The sequence below is a fragment of the Dryobates pubescens genome, chromosome 19, assembly GCF_014839835.1.
Source record: "Dryobates pubescens isolate bDryPub1 chromosome 19, bDryPub1.pri, whole genome shotgun sequence".
Lineage (NCBI taxonomy): Eukaryota > Metazoa > Chordata > Aves > Piciformes > Picidae > Dryobates > Dryobates pubescens.
The window spans coordinates 13,233,109-13,252,257 of NC_071630.1; the positions used below are offsets into that span (position 1 = coordinate 13,233,109).

Below are 19,149 nucleotides of genomic sequence, written 5' to 3' on the forward strand. Positions count from 1 at the left end.
CCCCTTTTTTTCCTTCTCTCCTCTTCCCCCCCCTTTTTTTCCTTCTCTCCTCTTCCCCCCCTTTTTTTCCTTCTCTCCTCTTCCCCCCCTTTTTTTCCTTCTCTCCTCTTCCCCCCCCCTTTTTTTCCTTCTCTCCTCTTCCCCCCCCTTTTTTTCCTTCTCTCCTCTTCCCCCCCCTTTTTTTCCTTCTCTCCTCTTCCCCCCCCTTTTTTTCCTTCTCTCCTCTTCCCCCCCCTTTTTTTCCTTCTCTCCTCTTCCCCCCCTTTTTTTCCTTCTCTCCTCTTCCCCCCCCCTTTTTTTCCTTCTCTCCTCTTCCCCCCCCCCTTTTTTTCCTTCTCTCCTCTTCCCCCCCCCCTTTTTTTCCTTCTCTCCTCTTCCCCTCCCTTTTTTTCCTTCTTTCCCCCTCCCTTTTTTTTTCTTCTTTCCTCTTTCCCCACCCCTTTTTTATTCTCCTTTCTTTCCTTCTTTCCCCCCCTTGGTGTCAAGTAATTCAGTTAACCCCAACAGCCAGGAGTGCCAGGGGACAGAGCAACCCCTGAGGGTGAGTGAAATGTCATGGTGGGACAGGCTAGGTGCTGGCATGCATCCAGGGATTGCAGTGGCATGGTGGCAGGATGCATCCAGAGATTGTGGTGATATGGTGCAGGGATGCACCCTGCCATCATGGTGAGACAGTGTCAGGATCACAGTGACATAGTGCCAGGATGTATGCAGGGATTATGCTGACACGGTGCCAGGATGCATCCAAGGATTGCAGTGCTGTGTTGCTGGGGTTGCACTGGCAATGCGCAGGGATGCATCCAGAGATAATAGTGATACAGAGCCAGGATCATGGTGCAATGGTGTCAGGACGCATCCAGAAACTGTGGTGAGACAGTGCTGGGATGCATCCAGGTGCTGCAGAGATATGGTACCCAGATGCACCGAGGGATTGTGGTGATGCATTGCCAGGGTCATGGTGAAATGGTGTCAGGATGCATCCAGGGATTGTGGCAACACAGTGCATGGATGCATACAGGAACTGCAGGGATGCAGTGCTGAGATTGCAGTGATGCAGTGCTGGGATTGCAGTGCCACAATGCGTGGATGCATCGAGGAACTGCAGGGATGCAGTGCTGGGATTGAAGTGACAAGAGGCCAGGATACATCCAGGATTTGCAGTGCCATGCTGCTGGGATTGCAGTGCTATGGTGCCAGGCTGTATCCAGGGACCACAGTGACATAATGCCAGGATGCATCCAGGGCCCACAATGACACAACCCTGGGATGCCCCCAGCCACCCATCATCCCCACAGGCACTCGGTGACACGGCGGTACCCAAACCCCAGCTTCTTTGCAATCTCATTTATATGCAGCATCCTTTCCTCTCTCCTGTTATGGGGCAAGATGTGGGTGGTCTGGGCACCCCTGGGTGGGTGCCACACGCAATCCCAAAGCCCATCCATCCCTCCTTGGCCCCATCCACCCCTCCCTGCCTCCATCTATCCCTCCCTGCCCAGGCTGGAGGTGCCAAGCCGCGAAGCAAGGCGAGATTTGGGTTAACTTTATCAGAAGCCCACGAGCCGTGAAGGCGTGAAGGAAGAAATTAGCCTAACAATGTTTCATTTACAGCGAGAGAAACGATTTGTTAGCTGGCGATTGTTTCTGAATATTATCAGAGCCTTTTTAATTGTGCTGGAACTGAAATTAGCAGAATTAGAATAAATTGCCTTCCCTTCTCCCGCAGCCTCTTTATCCACGCTCATTGTTGTCTGCTTTGTATAGATTATGGGCTCTTTGTTCTCCGGCTGTAAATATACATGCCTGGAGTCAGGGAGAGCGGCTGAGGTCTGCAGACGGTTTGTCACCGTGCCATTCCCCTTGCCCCGGTGCCAGGCTCGGCGGGGTGCTGCGGGCCGGGGCACCGGGCAGCCCCCTCAGCACGGCGTCGTGCGGCGCGCACCTCGTGTGTGCTGCCGCTGCCTGGCGGCCGGCTCGGCTCGGCGCTGGCCGGCATGCTGCGTTGCCGTGGAAACGGCAGCGTGGGCCGGCAGGGCTGTTCTGGGGGGCACTGCTAGGGTGTCCCCTTCGTGTACCCCATTTTCACCCTCTGCGTGGCCCATTGGCACCCTCTAGCCCCGTTTGCATCCTCCACACACCAGAGTTTGCACCCCCTGTACCCCATGTCCTCTGTACCCTTTGTGCCCTTATTTACAACTCCCACATACCCCATTTCCACTGTGTACCCCCGCCCCTGCACCCTTGTGTTCTGTTTGCACCCTGTGCCCTCATCTGCACCTTCCATCTGCCCTCATTTGAACCTCCCATGCACCCCATTTTCACCCTCGGTGCTCCTTGTTTGCACTCTCCATGTGCCACTCTTGCACCCTCTATGCACCCCTTTTTACCCTGCTTTCACCCCATTTTCATTCTCCACATACCTTGCTGGCAACCTTGTGCCCTCACAGCACCATCTCCCTTTGCCCAGAGCTATGGGCATAGTGGTGGGGCTCCATCATGGGTATCCCCATCAGTCAAGGGGCACTGGGGACCATTTCTTGGATCCCTCACACCAGCTGGGGCAGCTGCTGGGTGGGAAGGGTGGGTGAGAGGTGCCATGGGCTGGGCACCTTGCCGTGTGCCTGTAGGGCTTGTTTCCCACAGCGTCTGGGGGGCAAACTAGGCGTCCCTTGGGGACACCTGTGAGCAAGTTGTTGGCTCCCTAAGCCCCTTTTGGCAAGGGGACAGGGTACCCCAGGGCAATGCTGGGCTGACAAGGGAGGGTGTTTCTTTTCCTGTGGGGTGTAGAGCATCTTCTTTAGCATCTCTTGGGCATCTTCTCCAGGCCCTGTGCCCATGGTGGATCATGGAAATGGCCCTTTGCCATCCTTCAAAGCACTGGTATCGATGTCCCAACTGGGAAAACCCAACTGGGATTTGTTTTCCCCCCTTCTAACCAGCCTCTCTGTGTTTTGGCAGGTTCCCTGGCAGCAATGGAGGAAGGCGAGGAGGGACTGGCAGGGGACAAGAGCCCCTTGGAGAGGGAAGGGAGCGCCTCAGATCATGAGGGCTCTGCTGAACGTGACACCTCCAGCCCCCCTGGCAGCGAAGGTGAGCCCCACCATCATGATGGGAGGCCAAGCATGGTGTGGCCCCCTGACTGTAGGGACAGTCTGTGCTACCGCAGCAGCCTCCTGGGCTTGGTGGCATACTGGGCATCATCTCCGCTGGTGGTGTGTGGTCATAATGAGCCAACAAAGCATTGTGCCCGCCTATCAACGACTGGGGAGTTGGTTTAGTGCTCCTGAACTCCTTGGGATGTAAAGTGACTCCCAGGAGTGGAAATTGACCCCACTTGGGGTGCTAAGTCACACCCTTCCCAAGGATAGGAAATGACTTTTTGGGGTGCAAAGTGACCCATTGGGATGGAAATTTGACCCCTTAGGATGCAAAGTGACTCCCCAGCATGCAAAAAGTGACACACACCCCCTCCAGGGATGCAAAGTGACTCCCCTGGGGTGCAAAGGACCCCCCGGGATACAGAGTAACCCTCCCCTGGGAATGTAAAGTGACTTCATGGGGTGCAAAGTGCCCATCCCCAGGGATGCAGTGACCCTCTGGGCTGCAAAATTACTCTTTTGGGTACAAAGTGACCCCTCCAAAGTGCAGACTAACTCCTGGGAGTGCAAAGTGACTCTCAGAATGCAAAGCAGCCACTGAGGCCACAGGCATTGGCACCAAGTAGGTCCACAAATAGGACTGGGGTGAACTGGGGGTGAACTGGGGGGCCATGGCCGTTGCTGCCTGCTTCCTGCCTGCTGTCGCCTGCCTGCCGCCGTGCTGTGCCGTGCCGTGCCCCACCCCAGAGGTGGCTGCGTTTCAGGGCTGGGCTGAAGCAGTTCCCCAGATATCCTTTAAGTTCCTTCCTGTGGAGGTTGGGGCAAATCCTAATCAGCTCATGTTTGCAAGTGCCCTTTGAGATAAACCACAGCAGGGCAAGGCTGTGCCGAGCTCATGGCAAAAAAACCCTGCCACCATCGTCCACCAGCAATAGAGGGGGGAGAGGAGAACAAAGCATCCCCCAAACCCCACCAGGGTGATGCCAGCGGCGGGGTAATGCCAGCGGCGGGGTGATGCCAACAGCGGGGCAGGGATGCAAACTTTGCTCAGCAGCAAGGAGAAGCGAGTGGTTCTTATCTGATGGTGGCAGGGAGGGGGGAGGGGGAGAAGCAGGATAGGGGCAAGGGAGCCGAGAGCCCGGGCACGCAGCTGCACCTGGCACTAGCCTTGCTTTGATAAGGAGGTGATAGCAGAGATAACGCCGAGCAGCAATAACGGCCACTAAAGCTTTCAGCGCGATGGCTAGAAATCGATATGCCAAGGCACTTTGATTTATAGCCAAAAATAATAGGACTTTTATACCCAGTGATTGATTTATTTGATGTTAATCATTCCTGCTTATCACCTGTATTAATAATCTCCAAATGTGGGTGACGTCACCCTTGGGTGTTCGCCCTGGCGCCCGATCGATTGGGTTCCGCGCAGCTTTATCCGCCCCGGGACGCCAAGGCAAACATGTACTTTGGGCACTAATCTTCCACACTGTCATATGCAGATAGGCCCTTATCAGCTCCATCTCCAGCAGCAGTTAATGGAGAAAATAATTGTTATCAAGTTGCTATGAATACACCACAAATAGAGTCATGACGGGAGCTGGGCTGGACTGGGTGACGTGGAATCATGGTGGAGATCTGGAGCGGGCTTGGAGAAGGGGGTTGTGGGGACTTGGCCTAGCGTGGCTCGGGTGTCATAGAATCCCCAAATCTCAGCATGGTGAGGCTTGGAATTTAGATGATTAGGTGATCTGCAGAGGTTCCTTTCAAGCCCTGCCATTCTGTCCAACTCCCCTGCTAAAGCAGCAGGGTGCCCAGGATCACAATGTCCAGGTGGGTTTGGAATCTTTCCAGAGGAGACTCTGCTACCTCTCTGGGCAGCCTGCTCCAGGGCTCCAGCACTCTCAAAGTCAAGGTATTTCTCCTCACAGAACCTCCTAGGTTCCAGTTTGTGCCTGTTGCTCCTCATCCTGTTTCTAGGCACTAATGAAAATGTCTGGCACAATCCTTTTGCTGTTGCTGAGCTCTGGGCAGATCCCCTCTCAGGCTGCTCTTCTCCAGGCTAAACAGCCCCAGGCATCTCAGCCTTTCACAGAGATGCTCCAGGCCCCTCAGCATCTTCATGGACCTGTGCCCTTATGGGTCATTCTGTGGGTCACAGGGGACACCATGGCTAGGCAATGGAGGGTTTGTAGATGGATTTTGAGGGGAACACCCACCCCCCCCCCAAAGCACATCCCTGAGGGTTGCACACACATGCACACACACACACACACCTTCCTTTGGCACATTGTGACCCCAGGGTGTCCCTGATGTGGTGGGCTTGATCCTCCTGAGATGCTGCCTCAGAAATTGCCTGATTGAGACCTTTTGCCTTCCCTCTCCTGCTGCAGAGTCCAGAGACACTCCAGAGAGCCCAAAGGAGCTGGAGAAAGCAGATTCTGGAGAAAACCTACAGGAGCCAGATGCCTGGAATGGGCCTGGTGAGTCCTCCGTGTTCGGCCGGTCATCCCGCTCCATCCTGGTTTCCCAGCCGGAGCAGCCCCAGAACGTTCACTTTCATTGGCAAAAACCAATATGAGGAGGCCTGGATGCTGGGCAGGCTGCAAATGCCAGCACTTCAGCTGGGAGAGGAGGTATGAGATGATAGGTGTGGTCCTCCATGTCTCCAAGCTGCTGTTGGGATGCTTTTTTACTAAGTTGGGAGCAATGAGGGAGAGTTTGGACCCCGTCCTGTGTCACCCCATGCTGATGAGGACAACTTTGTGATGGTGCTGCCAACCACAAGAGTGACGCTCAAGTGGTTTGGTGATGGTTATCAAAACCCCAAGGAGCAAATGCAGCCTCTATCTCCCTCTCAGCATCTCCATGCTGGGGCCGCCGGTGCCCTGGCAGCACGGCGAGGTCAGACGTGCCGTGTGGGCACCCCACACCCTATCACCCCACTATCTCCAAACCAACCTGCTGATGGGGTTATGGTCGGGGTTCTGCTGCTCAGATTGGGTTTGTGGGTGCCCATCAGCTGGGGGTGGCACCCAGTGGGTGAATGGGGATGAGAATGGGGAGAGCCAAGGCACCCCCAAGATGGATGTGCCACTTTTTGGGCTCCTACCCATGCCTTGCTACTCCTTTGGGAGCTCCTGGCTGGGCAGTGCTGATGGAGCTGGTTTCAGAGCAGCACATAATGGCAAAAGCTGACGCTGATGGATAAGAGGAAATGGCCTCAAGTTGTGCCAAGGGAGGTTTAGGTTGAGCGTGAGGAACAATTTCTTCCCTAAAGAGAGTTGTCAAGGCCTGGAAGAGGCTGCTCAGGGCTGTGGTGGAGTCACCATGCCTGGAGAGGCTGAAAAGCCATGGAGATGTGCTGAGGGACATGTTTTAGTGGTGACCTGGCTGGGCTGGCTTAACAGACTTGATGGTCTTAAAGGCTTTTTCCAAGCAAAATGATTCTATGGTGCAGGACGGCAATTGCCCTTTGGTGATGGGTGCAGTGGAGGGGAGGTCCTAGATGCGTCCCCAAGGCCACCAGCCTTTGGAATGGGCTGGGTGATAGAGGAGGAGCCCTGGGAAACGCCAGCTGCCATTGCACACGCTGCTGCAGCTGCTGAAATCCCCACGGGGAGCCATGGCCCCATCCGAGGGGAAGCTCTCGCTGGCCCCGCTGATATCCCAGCCCTTCCTGCGCGTGGGGCAGGAAGGAGCTGCGAGGCCACCCCGGCTCCTCCTTATCTTCTCCTCGGCCCTTTGCCCACCCCCCCTTCCCCCCCACCTCTTTCCCTGGCATCCCAAAGCAGGGTGGGGAGCAGGGGGGTTGCAGTGCCAAAGCCTATACCCTGGGGGAGAGGCCCTGTGGGAAGGTAGGGGGGGGGGGGCAATCATGCTGCTGCACATCCCTAGCAAGACGAGCTCCCCAAAAGGACCTGAGAAGCTTCCTCTCCAGCCATGCCTTCCCCTTCCCCACCACTCCCCCCAGCTTTCCCTCCCTGGTTATTTGCATTCTTTATGTAAAAGAGATTTTTATTATCGCCTTCTCCCAGCCCATCTCCTCTGCTGGTAATTGGAGTGGTATTAATTTCTGTGTGGCTGGGAGTTGATGGCGGTCCGGCGATGCCGCAGCGATAGGATGTTCCTTTCGCACCAACCGCCGCGATAGCCCTGTCTATCAGGAGCTCTGCAGGCTCTGCACTTATCAGGGATGGAGCTGGTGAAAGAAAAAAAAAAAAAGAAGAGAGAGGGAAGAAAAAAAAAAAAAAAAAGGGAAACTCTGAGCAGCCTGAATTTTCTTCTTTTATCTGGCAGGATCCGCCGTATGTCAGCAATGGCAGCCGCCAAGATGTGGCACCTCAAGGTTGGGTTGTGGGGAGGGGGAACCTGACAAGTGGGCTCCTCCAAGTGCCTTTGTTTGTGCCCTGTGGGTTCTCGCCTTCCTCTGGCTCTTTTTGGGGGGCTATAGGCTTAAATCCCCCCCTGGCTGTGACTTCTGGGTCTCCTGAGGACTTTCCCGCTCAGCTCGCTGTCGTGGTGTGCCAGGACCTTGCTGTGGGGCTCCTTGGCCCCAGCGAGGAAGAAGGAGGATTCTGGCTTACCTTTGAGATGACCTTGTTTGCTGGAGGGGAGTTGCAGGTCACCCAGCTGATAGGCAAATCCCTGGGAAGCTGGAGGCTGTATTCCTCAATTTGAGAGCATTTACAGAGGTGCTGCCCCTTTACCTGGGGTGCTGGGACAGCCTGACTTGGTTCGGGATCCCAACAGGATCCTGGGATGCAGCAGGGCCATGCTCTGTGACCACTCCTACATCCTCTTCATCCTCAGCTGACTCTGGAGGAAGGATATGCATCCTCCTCAGTTCTCCCAAACCACCCTAACTTCTCCCAGCCCACCCCCAAATTCCCCCAAGACCTTCCCCACCAGCAGCTCTCTGCTGTACCCCAGGTTTCCATCTTTTCCCCTCATTTTTGTTTGCTCTGGAGCAGAGCTGGTAGCAGAGACTTTCAGGAGCACCCACAGCCTCCACTTCCCCTCCCTTCCCATCACTGGCCTGGCCACTTTTCCCAGAGGGATAAGATAAAGAGCTCCACTAAATTACACGATGGTAGTGTTGGGACAGGGCAATGGAGGAGAGCAGAGCCCTGCTGAGGAACAGGCTACTCAACCTTGTTACAAGACATTGGAGAATTCCTACTGGGAGCTACTGGGAAGCTGTAGCCCTCCCAGCACTTGCCTTTCTGCAAGGTGGGATGAGGCTTTTGGCTTTTATCCCCTTAAGGACATCACCAGGGCACCAACATGGAAAGTATAGAGCAAACTCAGGGTGGCTTTTTCTCCATGACCTCCAGTCATGTCCCACCACCTTCCTCAAAAAAGAACAGTTGCTCCTTGGGGGTTCTTTGCCCCTTTTCCCACACCAGCTTCACTGTTTGGGTTTCCATGAGGATTTGGACTGTGTCTGTTCTGGGTTTAATTGCTCCTGGGTGGTAATGATGGTTCTGGGTTAACTATAGCCCATGGCTCTGGGTTCATTACAACCCACAGGTCACGTCTACCTCTCCAAGGACAGGTTAGATGGGGCCTTGAGCAACCTGTGAAAGGTGTCTCTGCCCATGGCAGAGGATTTGGAACTGGAAGATCTTTAAAGTCTCTTTCCAACCCAATCCGTTCTATGATTCCAAGAACCATGACCCCGCAAAGCCATCCCCCACCACCAACCCAGGGACTATCAAGCTGCTGCAGAGCAACTACTTATATTTTTGGGTGCATCTAATTAAAACTACAAACTTTGGGGGTTTTCTTGGCTTCTTCCCCCTCCTTCCAGCTCCCCCTTCCCCTTCTCCTCCCGCTCGCCTTCGGTTGTGGTTATCTGCGCCGCGACTCCTGCCTGAATAATCTCCTGCTGCCCGGAGTTTGTCTGCAAACCTCAAGGTTTATTATCAGGGGTGAGCAGGGCATGACAAGGAGGGGACAACTCGTCCGGGTGGCTGGCTGCACGTCACATCTAACTACCCCCCCTGCCTCCCATCACTCCCCCTTCTCCTCTACCCTGGTATGTGTGGGTGGGAAAAATTATTCCAGCTATTTCTTTTTTATCGCTGGGAGCTGGGCTGGGCAGCTGATAGTTGTGTTTGTGTTAGCTTGTGGGTGGTGGGGAGAAGTTGGGGTGCAGGGACCCCGAATTGGGGTCCTAGCAAAGCCATGTGCTGGCACCCAAGGTTTGGTGTTAAGATGGAGTTGGTCCCAGTAAAGGTGTGGTGGTACCTGTGCTGGATTGGAAATGTCAAAAGGGACCATGTCCTGCCTGGGGTTTGTACCTGCAGGTCCCTGCCCTCTGCCTTGGGAAACTGCTAGGCTGGAGGGATGCTTGGGACGGTTTGAGGACACTGCTGGGATGGAGGAATGCTTAGACCAGTTTGGGGACACTGCTGAGTTGTAGGAATAGTTGGGTCAGTTTGGGGACACTGCTGGAGTGGAGGGGTTCTCAGGCTGGTTTGGGGACACTGCTGGGATGGAGGAATGCTTAGACCAGTTTGGGGACACTGCTGAGTTGTAGGAATAGTTGGGTCAGTTTGGGGACACTGCTGGAGTGGAGGGGTTCTCAGGCTGGTTTGGGGACACTGCTGGGATGGAGGAATGCTTAGACCAGTTTGGGGACACTGCTGAGTTGTAGGAATAGTTGGGTCAGTTTGGGGACACTGCTGGAGTGGAGGGGTTCTCAGGCTGGTTTGGGGACACTGCTGAGTAAAGAAAATGCTTAGACCAGTTTGGGGACACTGCGGGGTGGAGGGATGCTTAGGCCAGTTTAGGTACACTCCCAGCATGGGGGGACACCCACACCAGCCTTTCCCACCACCTGGCAGGGACATCTCTGCGTTGAGGAGTGCTGGAGGCTGTTGAAACATGCAGGCAGTTTCTCCCTGCTCTTTCCCCATCCTATCTTCCATTTTCCCTTGGGAATGAGCCAAGCCTTCTGGGGTGAGAGCCTTGAGATGCTGCTTCCAGGCTCATGATGACTGACAGCTGTCAATCACTGCTGCCTTGCCACTCCACCCTGCACTGGAGCTGAGGATCAGGGGGTTTGGAGCTTGATGTGAAGCTGAGCTCCCACCTCCCTCCTCTCTCTGAATGTGCTTCCCCCAAGGGTCCCAGTGTGTTCCCCCTTCTGCAGATGGGTGCTGTGGCAGTGACCCCCCCCCCTTTTCCGGAGGGGATATCTCCCCTCTGCATCGGCTCCGGGGGCCTCTTCCTCCCCTCCCTGGCTTCCTGTCCCCCCCTGCCCCCAAGTACACCCCTACCCACTGCCTGCCACCAGCCTGGGTAAAAATGGGGGGTCCCAGCAGCCCCATAAGTAGGGACAGAGCAGAGACAGAGGATCCCTGGCAGCCCTGTGAGGCTGGGAAGCTTTCCTTCTCCCATCTCCCTGAGCACTTCCTGTTGTTATTCCTGGTGTTTATTTCTGTCTCCATCCCCACAGGCACAGCTCCTATTTTCTTTCATGGGCTGGTGCCCCCTTTGGAATGAAGACAGGAATCTCCTGGGTGTAGGGATCTCCTTGGGATGGAGAACCCTTGGGATGGAGATGGGGACCTCCTGGGGACAGAGGCACCCTTGGACTAGAGATGGCAACCTCCTGGGGATGGACACCCCTTGGGGGCCACGTCCCAGCAAGGTGCAGCAACACCCCAAACACAAACGTCCCAGGGAGCCTTATCAGGATGCATCCTGCTGGGGCAGGGCACCCCTGGGCAATGCGTGGCACAGCCAGTGCCCGCCCTGCTGCCAGCGCCTGCCAGCTGGGCAGCACAGCTGGTGAGTGGGATGCCCATCCCTTTTGGGGTGCAGCACCTCCTGGGTGTCATCATCCCCTCTCCAGCCCCAACCTGGGTGCTGGGAGGTGCCTGCTTTGCTCTCTGGGCTAGGCCGTAGCTCTTCCACGAGCTGGGGGCAGGGTTCAGCCTGACAGAGATTTGCTTTTGTACTCTGTCAAATAAAAAAACCCCACAAAAATCAATCAATGCCCAGCAATGAGCAGGAGGGATAAAGGCAGAGGTCTCCCTGGGGCTCCCAGGGGCAGCAGGGTGCCAGCCTGCACCCCAAAGCAGGGAGGGCAAAGGCGGACGCAAAGCCAAGGAGCGGCTCGGCCGTCCCCATGAGCATCTCTCCGTGGTGCACAGCAGAACAAGCCCAAGCTGAGGCCAAGCTGAGCCCAAGCAAGGCTCGAGTTTAAACCCTCCTCACTCCTTTTGTCATCCCCAAGGCTGCCCTGATTACTCGAGCACCCGGGATGGCAAAGCTGGGATAATCTCCTTAGTCCCTTTGGAGAGATTTCCCTTTGTGAGCGGAGGTGAAGAGTGGAGATGCTGCGTGTTCACAGCTTAAGACTCTTCCCAATCGGCTCCTTCCATCTTATCGGAGCGGTGCCATCACATCATTTCACTAGTTGAGTTGTCAGGATTTATTCCTTCCGCCGCGCGCTCCGCCGCCTCTAAAAACAGCAGCTGCAGCTGGGACGGGGAGGCTGGGGGCTTCTCCAGCTTGCTGCTCTCTGGGAGGTTGTGGCCAGGTGGGGGTTGGTCTCTTCTCCCAGGCAGCCAGCACCAGAACAAGAGGACACAGTCTCAAGCTGTGCCAGGGGAGGTTTAGGCTGGATGTTAGGCAGAAGGTCTTCATAGAAACAGTGATTGCCCATTGGAATGGTCTGCCCAGGGAGGTGGTGGAGTCACCATCACTGGAGGTGTTTAGGAAGAGACTGGATGGGGTGCTTGGTGCCATGGTTTAGTTGATGAGATGGTGTTGGGTGATAGGTTGGACTCAATGATCTCGAAGGTCTTTTCCAACCTGGTTAATTCTCTTCTATTCAGTGCTATTCTCTCTGGGAGGAAGTGGGAGAGCCATAGGAAGCTGGGGATGGATGGATGGAGGGAGGGAGGGATGGATGGATGGATGGGTCCATCCTCCCTCCTCCATGGTGGTTCTCATGTGATGTGGACATCCTGCATGGGAGCAGGCACCACCGGTTCCTCCCAGCTCTTGCGTGGGCCATGCTTGGCCCCTTGGCAGTTGCCGTGCCATGAGGACATCTCACACATGGGAGCAGAGATCACAAGTTCACCCCTCTTCTCCCAGGTTCTGCATCACCAGGACTGATGCAGGGGCTGTACCTGGCATTGTGACCCCCACCCATGGCTGGCAGCCCCCGGGGCTGGGCACCAAGCGCTGTGTATTAATAGGAGTGCTGTGTGGTGTGGTGATCCCAGGACATGATCCCGTGACACCCCGATAGCAGTATTTATCCAGATAGTATCCAGGCAGCTGCAAACACCACAGGGATCTCTGAGCCCAGATCCCTGTGGAGAGGCAAAGCTGGTTCAGTCAGCTTTGATTCAAGTCCCACGGATGCAGCTGGGGTGAGAGGATGTGGGCGCTGCTTGAGATGGGACCAGTGGGTTTGTCCAGGGCTAGTTGGGCGCCTTCTGCCCTTCCCTTCTGCTCACTGCTGTATGGAAACCAAATGTGGACATGTGGATATGGCTGCAATTCAGGAGCATCCAGGAGAAAACTTGGGTGCAGGTCCTGGCAGAGCATCCTGGTCTGGCAGCACTGGATGAAATAGCAGGAGCAGGGCAGGGACTGTGTCCTTGTACTGGGCACTGGTGAGGCCACATCTTAAATACTGGATTCAGTTTTGGGCCTCTTACTCCAAGAAGGACATTGAGGTGCTGGAGTGAGTCCAGAGGAAGGCACCAAAGTTGGTGAAGGATCTGGAGAACAAGTCTTATGAGGAGCAGCTGAGGGAACTGGGGTTGTTGAGCCTGGAGAAAAGGAGGCTGAGGGGAGACCTTCTGTCTCTCTACAACTCCCTGACAGGAGATTTTGCTAGGGGAGGTTTAGCTTAGACAGGAGGAACAATCTCTTCCCCCTGAAGGTTGTCAAGGCCTGGACCAGGCTACCGTGTGGTGGAGTCCCCATCCCTGGAGGGGTTTCAAAGCTGTGGAGATGTGTTGCTGAGGGATATGGGTTTAGTGGTGGCCTGGCAGTTCTGGCTTAACAGTTGGATCTTAAAGATCTCTTCCAGCCAAAATGATTCCATGATTCTGTGATTTTATTTCCCTGGCCATAACTATGCCATGCATCACCTTGCAGATGGTCTCTCAGAAGTTCCTCAGATCCCAGTCCTGCATTTCACCCCATGCTGGAGGCAGACACAGTCACACTCCATGGTGGTGCCTCACCAGCACCATGCAACCCCACAGGCTTCATCCTTCCCCATACACCCACCTGGAACACTCCCAGGTCCCCAGTGACCCAGGTGCCAGCCATGGCTCCTCAGTCATCAGTCATGGGATGGGTGGCCATGGTGTGCTGACAGGATTAATCTTTGCTCTCCAGCCCAGCTCAGCCTATTGCTCTGAAATCTCTTGATGGGGAGATAAGCTGAGCTGCAGCCCTGGGTGAGCAGGTGCTGGTGGACCTTGTGGGGTGGGCAGGGAGCAGCCTCAACCCCCTGTGTTTGGGCAATGAGCAGAGCACTGAGGTCCACGATACAGTAAGCAGGTGCACCAAGGCTTTTTTCCCTCCCTCCCTTCCTTCCTTCCTTTCTGCCACTTCTCTTTGTGACCCAAAGCAAACAGGCAGGTCCCTCCCCAATTTGGTTAATGATCTGGGAGATAAAGCCTCCTGCAATAATGCCGCCAGGTTGGGACCTGATGGCCTCACGAGATATGGGGGGTGTTCACCTGCTGGGGTTGGGGTGGGACCTGTGAGGAGGGGACCTGCACCCAAGGACTTTGCTCCTTGCCAAAGAGTTTGCTGAGGGTCACCTGGGGCACCCCACAGGCTGGCACCAGCTCTTCTGAACCTCCTCGAGTTGAAAGCAAGGTGATGTGCTTGAATCCAAAGCCCCTGGAGCGTGGGAATGGGGACTGCTCCCCACAGTGAGGTTGGTCCTGCATGGGGACATGGCATTGCTCACACTGGGCTTTGTTCCCAAAGTGCAGACAATGTGAGCATGGAGCATCTCCCAGTTTGCCCCGTGCCAGGGAAGAAGCTGTGTGTTTCATTTGGGAGTCACCTATTTCTTTCTCTGTTTTGTGGCAGTGGGAATGTGGGTTCACCACTACCCCTTTTTGACGCTGGTGGATCAGGAAGTGGAGTCACAGACGTGGCACTTCAGGACATGGTGGTGTGAGGTTGACATTTGGACTTAGAATCATAGAATCAATAAGGTTGGAAAAGACCTCAAAGATCATCAAGTCCAACCTGCCACCCAACACCTCATGACTACTAAACCATGGCACCAAGTGCCACATCCAATCCCCTCTTGAACACCCCCAGGGATGGTGACTCCACCACCTCCCTGGGCAGCACATTCCAACGGCTAACAACTCTCTCTGGGAAGAACTTTCTCCTCACCTCCAGCCTAAACTTCCCCTGGTGCAGCTTGAGACTGTGTCCTCTTGGAACTGATGATCATAAAGGTCTTTTCCAACTTTAATGATTCTCTAAGTGTCCATCCCCCTTTGCTACAAGAAGGACGTTTTGATGATGGAGCAGGTCCAGAGCAGGGCAATTAAACTGGTGAGGGGTCTGGAGAACAAATCTTGTGAGGAGCAGCTGAGGGAACTGGGGTTGTTCAGCCTAGAGAAAAGGAGGCTGAGGGGAGACCTTCTGGCTCTCTACAGCTCCCTGAAAGGAGGTTGGAGCCTGGTGCAGGTTGGCCACTTCTCCCTAATATCAAATTATAGAACAAGGGGAAATGGCCTCAAGTTGCACCAGGGGAGGTTTAGGTGGGATATAAAGAAAAATTTCTTTACTGAATGAATGGTCCAGGATTGGAACAGGCTGCCCAGGGAGGTGGTGGAGTCCCCATCCCTGGAGGGGTTCAATAAACTCGCAGACATGGCACTTCAGGACATGGTTTAATGACCGTGGTGGTGGTGGGCTGATGGTTGGGCTTGATGATCTTAGAGGTCTTCTCTAACTGAAGCAGCGCTGCGACTGGGCCGGCAGCCGGTGGCCGTGGGGTGGTGGCAGGGAGCAGGGCCAGCTCCAGCAGCACTATTTTTGTCCCCCTGTCTGGAACGGTTTTCTCTTTATCAGCGCCTGCGTGTTTTCTCTGCTGGGGATTGATACACAGAAGATGAAGTGCTCTGACATGGGAAGTGTCAGGCGAACGCTCTTATCTCGGAGACATGGTCTCCTGACCCAAACGCTGCTGATTACCAGTGAGACAGAGGGGGGGGAGGGAAGGGGGTGGGGGGGGGGGGGGGGGGAAAGGGCGGGGGGCGTGGGGAGGGGTGGAGGTGATGGTTGGGTTCTGTTCCCCAAAAGCAACCTAGATATATGGGGTGGCAAAGTCAGAGAGGAGCCATCTCTGTTGGACTTCTCCTGTAGGTTTGGGGGGTTGCTGTCCTCTCTCCATAGCCAGAGGTGGGGATCAGTGGCTTGGGGATGCTGGGACCAGGATGGAGGGGCTGGAAGTAGCTCAGCACTCCAGCAGCACATTGGGAATTGGAAACATGGAGTGACTTGCACCACACAAGGGGACAATTGCCCTGCTCAGACCTGCTGATGGCCACATCCTGCCCAGCAGCTCTGTTCCCTGTCTGCCCCCTGTGTCCTTCACAGGAGGGACCAGCCAGGTAAGGGGCTGCTGCCACCTATCCTCAGTGTTGATTCATGCCAGGGAATAAATTCCATCAGTTCCTCAGAAGCCCTGGCCTTCCTCCTCCTCCCTGTCCTGAGATGGAGCTGGTGGGGGCACAGGCAGGGTGATGGCTGGGGATGTGGAGCAGGCAGAGCCAGTGCTGTGCTCACTCCCGAAACCACTTGACTGGGAATGAAATCCCAGCTGGAAACAGAGCTGGGATCCCCACAGCAGCTTTCTGAGCATGCCAGCTCCAAGACAGCACTGAAGGCTCCGAGGCTTAGGGCACCAAGGTGCTGCAGGCAGTGACCCCCAAAGACCTTGAGGACCTTCAGCACTTTTGCAGGTCTTGTCTCCAGCCCAGTTCCTGGTGGATTTTGCTAAGAGACACCATCTGCTCCCCTGGGAATGTGCTTGGAGCCATGTCCCTAGCAGCTCAGGGTTTCCTCAGTGGATGCAGGGCACCTGCAGGTGGCAATAGGACCCAGGTGATCATGGTCACCACCCAGCACTTCCAGTCACTCACCTTAATTTACCCCAGCTCCAAGAGGATCCAGATGTCAGCCCAGCTAATAAACACATCAGATTTCAATCTCTACAGCCATGGGATCACTTTATCCTCCCCGAGCTCCTAGCTCTGAAAGCAATTTTGCCTTCAGACCAGCACAGCCACCTCTGCTCCCATGGCACCTGGGCACCAGCTGCAGTGACCTCAAAGGACAAGGCTTAGGGCATGTGGCTTTAGGGGGATTCTTTTCCCTGGCATGATGGTGGTGGGAATCTGCTTCTTCCTCAGAGCACCTTGGGGTGCTGGCAGCCTTCCTGTCCCCCAGGTCTTCATAGGAGGGACCAGCCAGGCAAGGAGCCTTGCTGGTGGCCCAATGTTTGGTGTGAGAAGCACCATTTTGGTGTACATCATCCAGCCTCTTCCCACCACACAGCCAGCACACATCTATCTACATATTGGTTACCTGCCATCTTATCTGCACTCTGAAAGACAAAGGCATGGCTAAAACATTTTAGAGCAGCCTTCTTAGCATATTAACATGTTATCTCCCCCATTAAACCAGAGGCTTATCAGATAATCAAAGCCATTAAACCCTCAAGCTGCTGCAACTTTGGGTGTGGGGATAGGAAATGCTCCTTCTGCTCCCTCACTGTGCCTAGACCACCCTATGCCATGTCCAGAACTACCAACGAGCAGCCAAATCCCTCCCACTCACCTACCATGCAGCCCTTAGGCACCCACCACCAGCTTTTGGCTGTAAGTGGAGCAGCCAAGTCCCTCCAACTCACCACGGACATGCAGCCCTTAGACACCCACCACCAGCTTTTGGCTGTAAGTGGAGCAGCCAAATCCCTCCCACTCACCCACTGTGGACACGCAGCCCTGGGGCACCCAGCTGTTGGTTGTCCCAATCTGTAATGGGTGCCCTTGAGCCCAGGACTTCCTGGTTGGTGTCATGCTGCTGATGCTGTGTCTGTCTCCCCACAGATGAGCTGGATCTGGCCGTGCAGGATGGGGAGAAGCGGGTGAGAACTCGCAGGAGTCTTCCTGAGGGCTTCTCCTGGGGGCCTTTCCAGGGCAGCATCCACAGCGAGCCAGCATCGCCTGGGCACGGGGAGACGGTAAGGAGCAGTGCCACCATGGGCTGCCAGAGAATGTCCCAAGTTGTTTGACAAAAGGAGTCAGGCTGGGAGGGATTTTTCCCTGCCTAAGCTCCTGACTCCTGGGAATCACCCAGTTTGGGTGCCCAGGAGGTTTCCCTGCTACACGCTACCCACCACCCAATACTAGAGCATCACAAAGGACAGGATGCTGGTGGTCCCCTCCTGCAAGCAAGCAGGCTGCTTGGTGATGTGTGCTTAAGAGGAGATGGGATTTGGGTTTCCCACCCCAACTTTGTTCCCAGGGGGCTCCAGTTGTGCCTGGAAAGATCCAGGGCTCTGCAGCCATGGTGAAGGGATGGGAGAGGTGGCAATGTGAGCCACCAGGGTGGTGGCTGTTGGTGGCAGGAGGATGCCATCAATCACACACTGCACCAGGGTGAGCATCTGGGCACGGGTTTGCACGAGTTGTTTGGGGAAAGGAGTCAGTATGGGAGGGAGTTTCCCTGCCTGAGCTCCCAACTCCCTGAAAATCACCCAGACTAGGCGCCCAGGAGGTTATCCTGCCACATGCTGCCCACTGCCCAGTATCAGAGCATCACAGGGGGACAGGATGCTGGCTGTCCCCTCCAGCACATGGCTGCAAGCACCAGGCATCCTCTCATCTTAGCCTCATCTTTACCCCCCCACATCCCCCTGGAGCCTCACACTGGCAGCTCCAGGCTCCATCCCAGGCTCTTGGAGACCAGAGAATCTCGCCCAGGCTACCTCCTCCTTCTCCTCCTCCTCTCTCCCTCGCTCTTTTTTTTTCCCTTTTTTTTTTGTAGCTCAGTCCCGTTTATCTTTGCTGAATTAAATCCTTGATTAACCCTTATCTGCCCAGTTTGGCTCCCTATCTCCCAGTTGGCGCCGTGTGTCCAGACACCCAGTACAGGATGATTGATTTCTTAAAGATATGGGCAGCTCTTTTTTTCCCCCTCCCCCCCTCCCCTTTTTTTTTTTCCTCCTTCTTTTTTTTTTTTTTTCTCCCTGATACTTCATTTATTGTCTAAATATTTTTGCTCCCATTTCAGCAGCTCCCTTATCGAGCCTGGCTGATGCTTCCCAGCCCTGCTCTCTCCTCCGCCGCTCGCCTCCCTCCCTATCTCTGCTCCAGGAAGCCAGGAAGGAATCGCAGCCCCATCCCTGATACAGGCTGTCGCCCTTGGGTCCCTTTGCCTTTGTTGCTGGCAGCAGGGTGTGGGGGGAGGGGAGGTGCAGAGGGTCTCCCCCAAATGCTGCCTGGCCCTGCTCTTCATCTCCATGCAAGAGATTGTCCCGTCCTGGGGGATACTGGGAGCGCTGAATGGCTTTAATGCCTTGGTGGCATAAAGCGCTGCTGGTGCCCATTGTTGATGGAGGAGGACAGGAGATGGAGGAGGACAGGAGATGGAGGAAGAAGAGGAGGAGAAGAAAAAGGAGTAACAGGAGGAAGAGGAGATGGAGAAGAAAGTGAGGAGAAAAAGGAGGAGAAGGAGAAAGTGAGAAGGAAAGGGGGAAGAGGAGGAAGAGAAGGAAGAGAAAGAAGGAAAATGAGGAGCAGGAGAAGGAGAAGAAAGGAAGAGGGAGGAAGTGAGAAGGGGGGGAGGAGAAAGAGGAAGAAGAAGATGCCTACTTGCCCCTCCAGCTGGTCCAGTAGGGCTCCCCCAAGACCAGCCTCACTTGGGAGAGTGCAAACCCACCAGCGGGACCAGCCCAGGGGTGCCAAGAGATGGTGGAGCCCCTTCTACCAGCTTACCCCTGGCTGTCCATCCGTCCCTGCTCTGTGTCCCC

General features: G+C 55.2%; 1 protein-coding gene across 4 annotated transcripts in view; it reads left to right on the plus strand.

Moving 5' to 3' along the window:
• Positions 1–19,149, plus strand: part of ZFPM1 (zinc finger protein, FOG family member 1) — a 46,210-nt gene that overhangs the window by 19,654 nt on the left and 7,407 nt on the right. For all 4 annotated transcript variants that reach the window (XM_054170082.1, XM_054170080.1, XM_054170081.1 and 1 more), the window contains 3 exons: positions 2,959–3,090; positions 5,486–5,575; positions 17,225–17,358. In XM_054170082.1, the coding sequence (XP_054026057.1) occupies positions 2,973–3,090; positions 5,486–5,575; positions 17,225–17,358 (342 nt within the window). In that variant the 5' untranslated portion in view covers positions 2,959–2,972. The remainder of the gene's footprint in view (positions 1–2,958; positions 3,091–5,485; positions 5,576–17,224; positions 17,359–19,149) is intronic.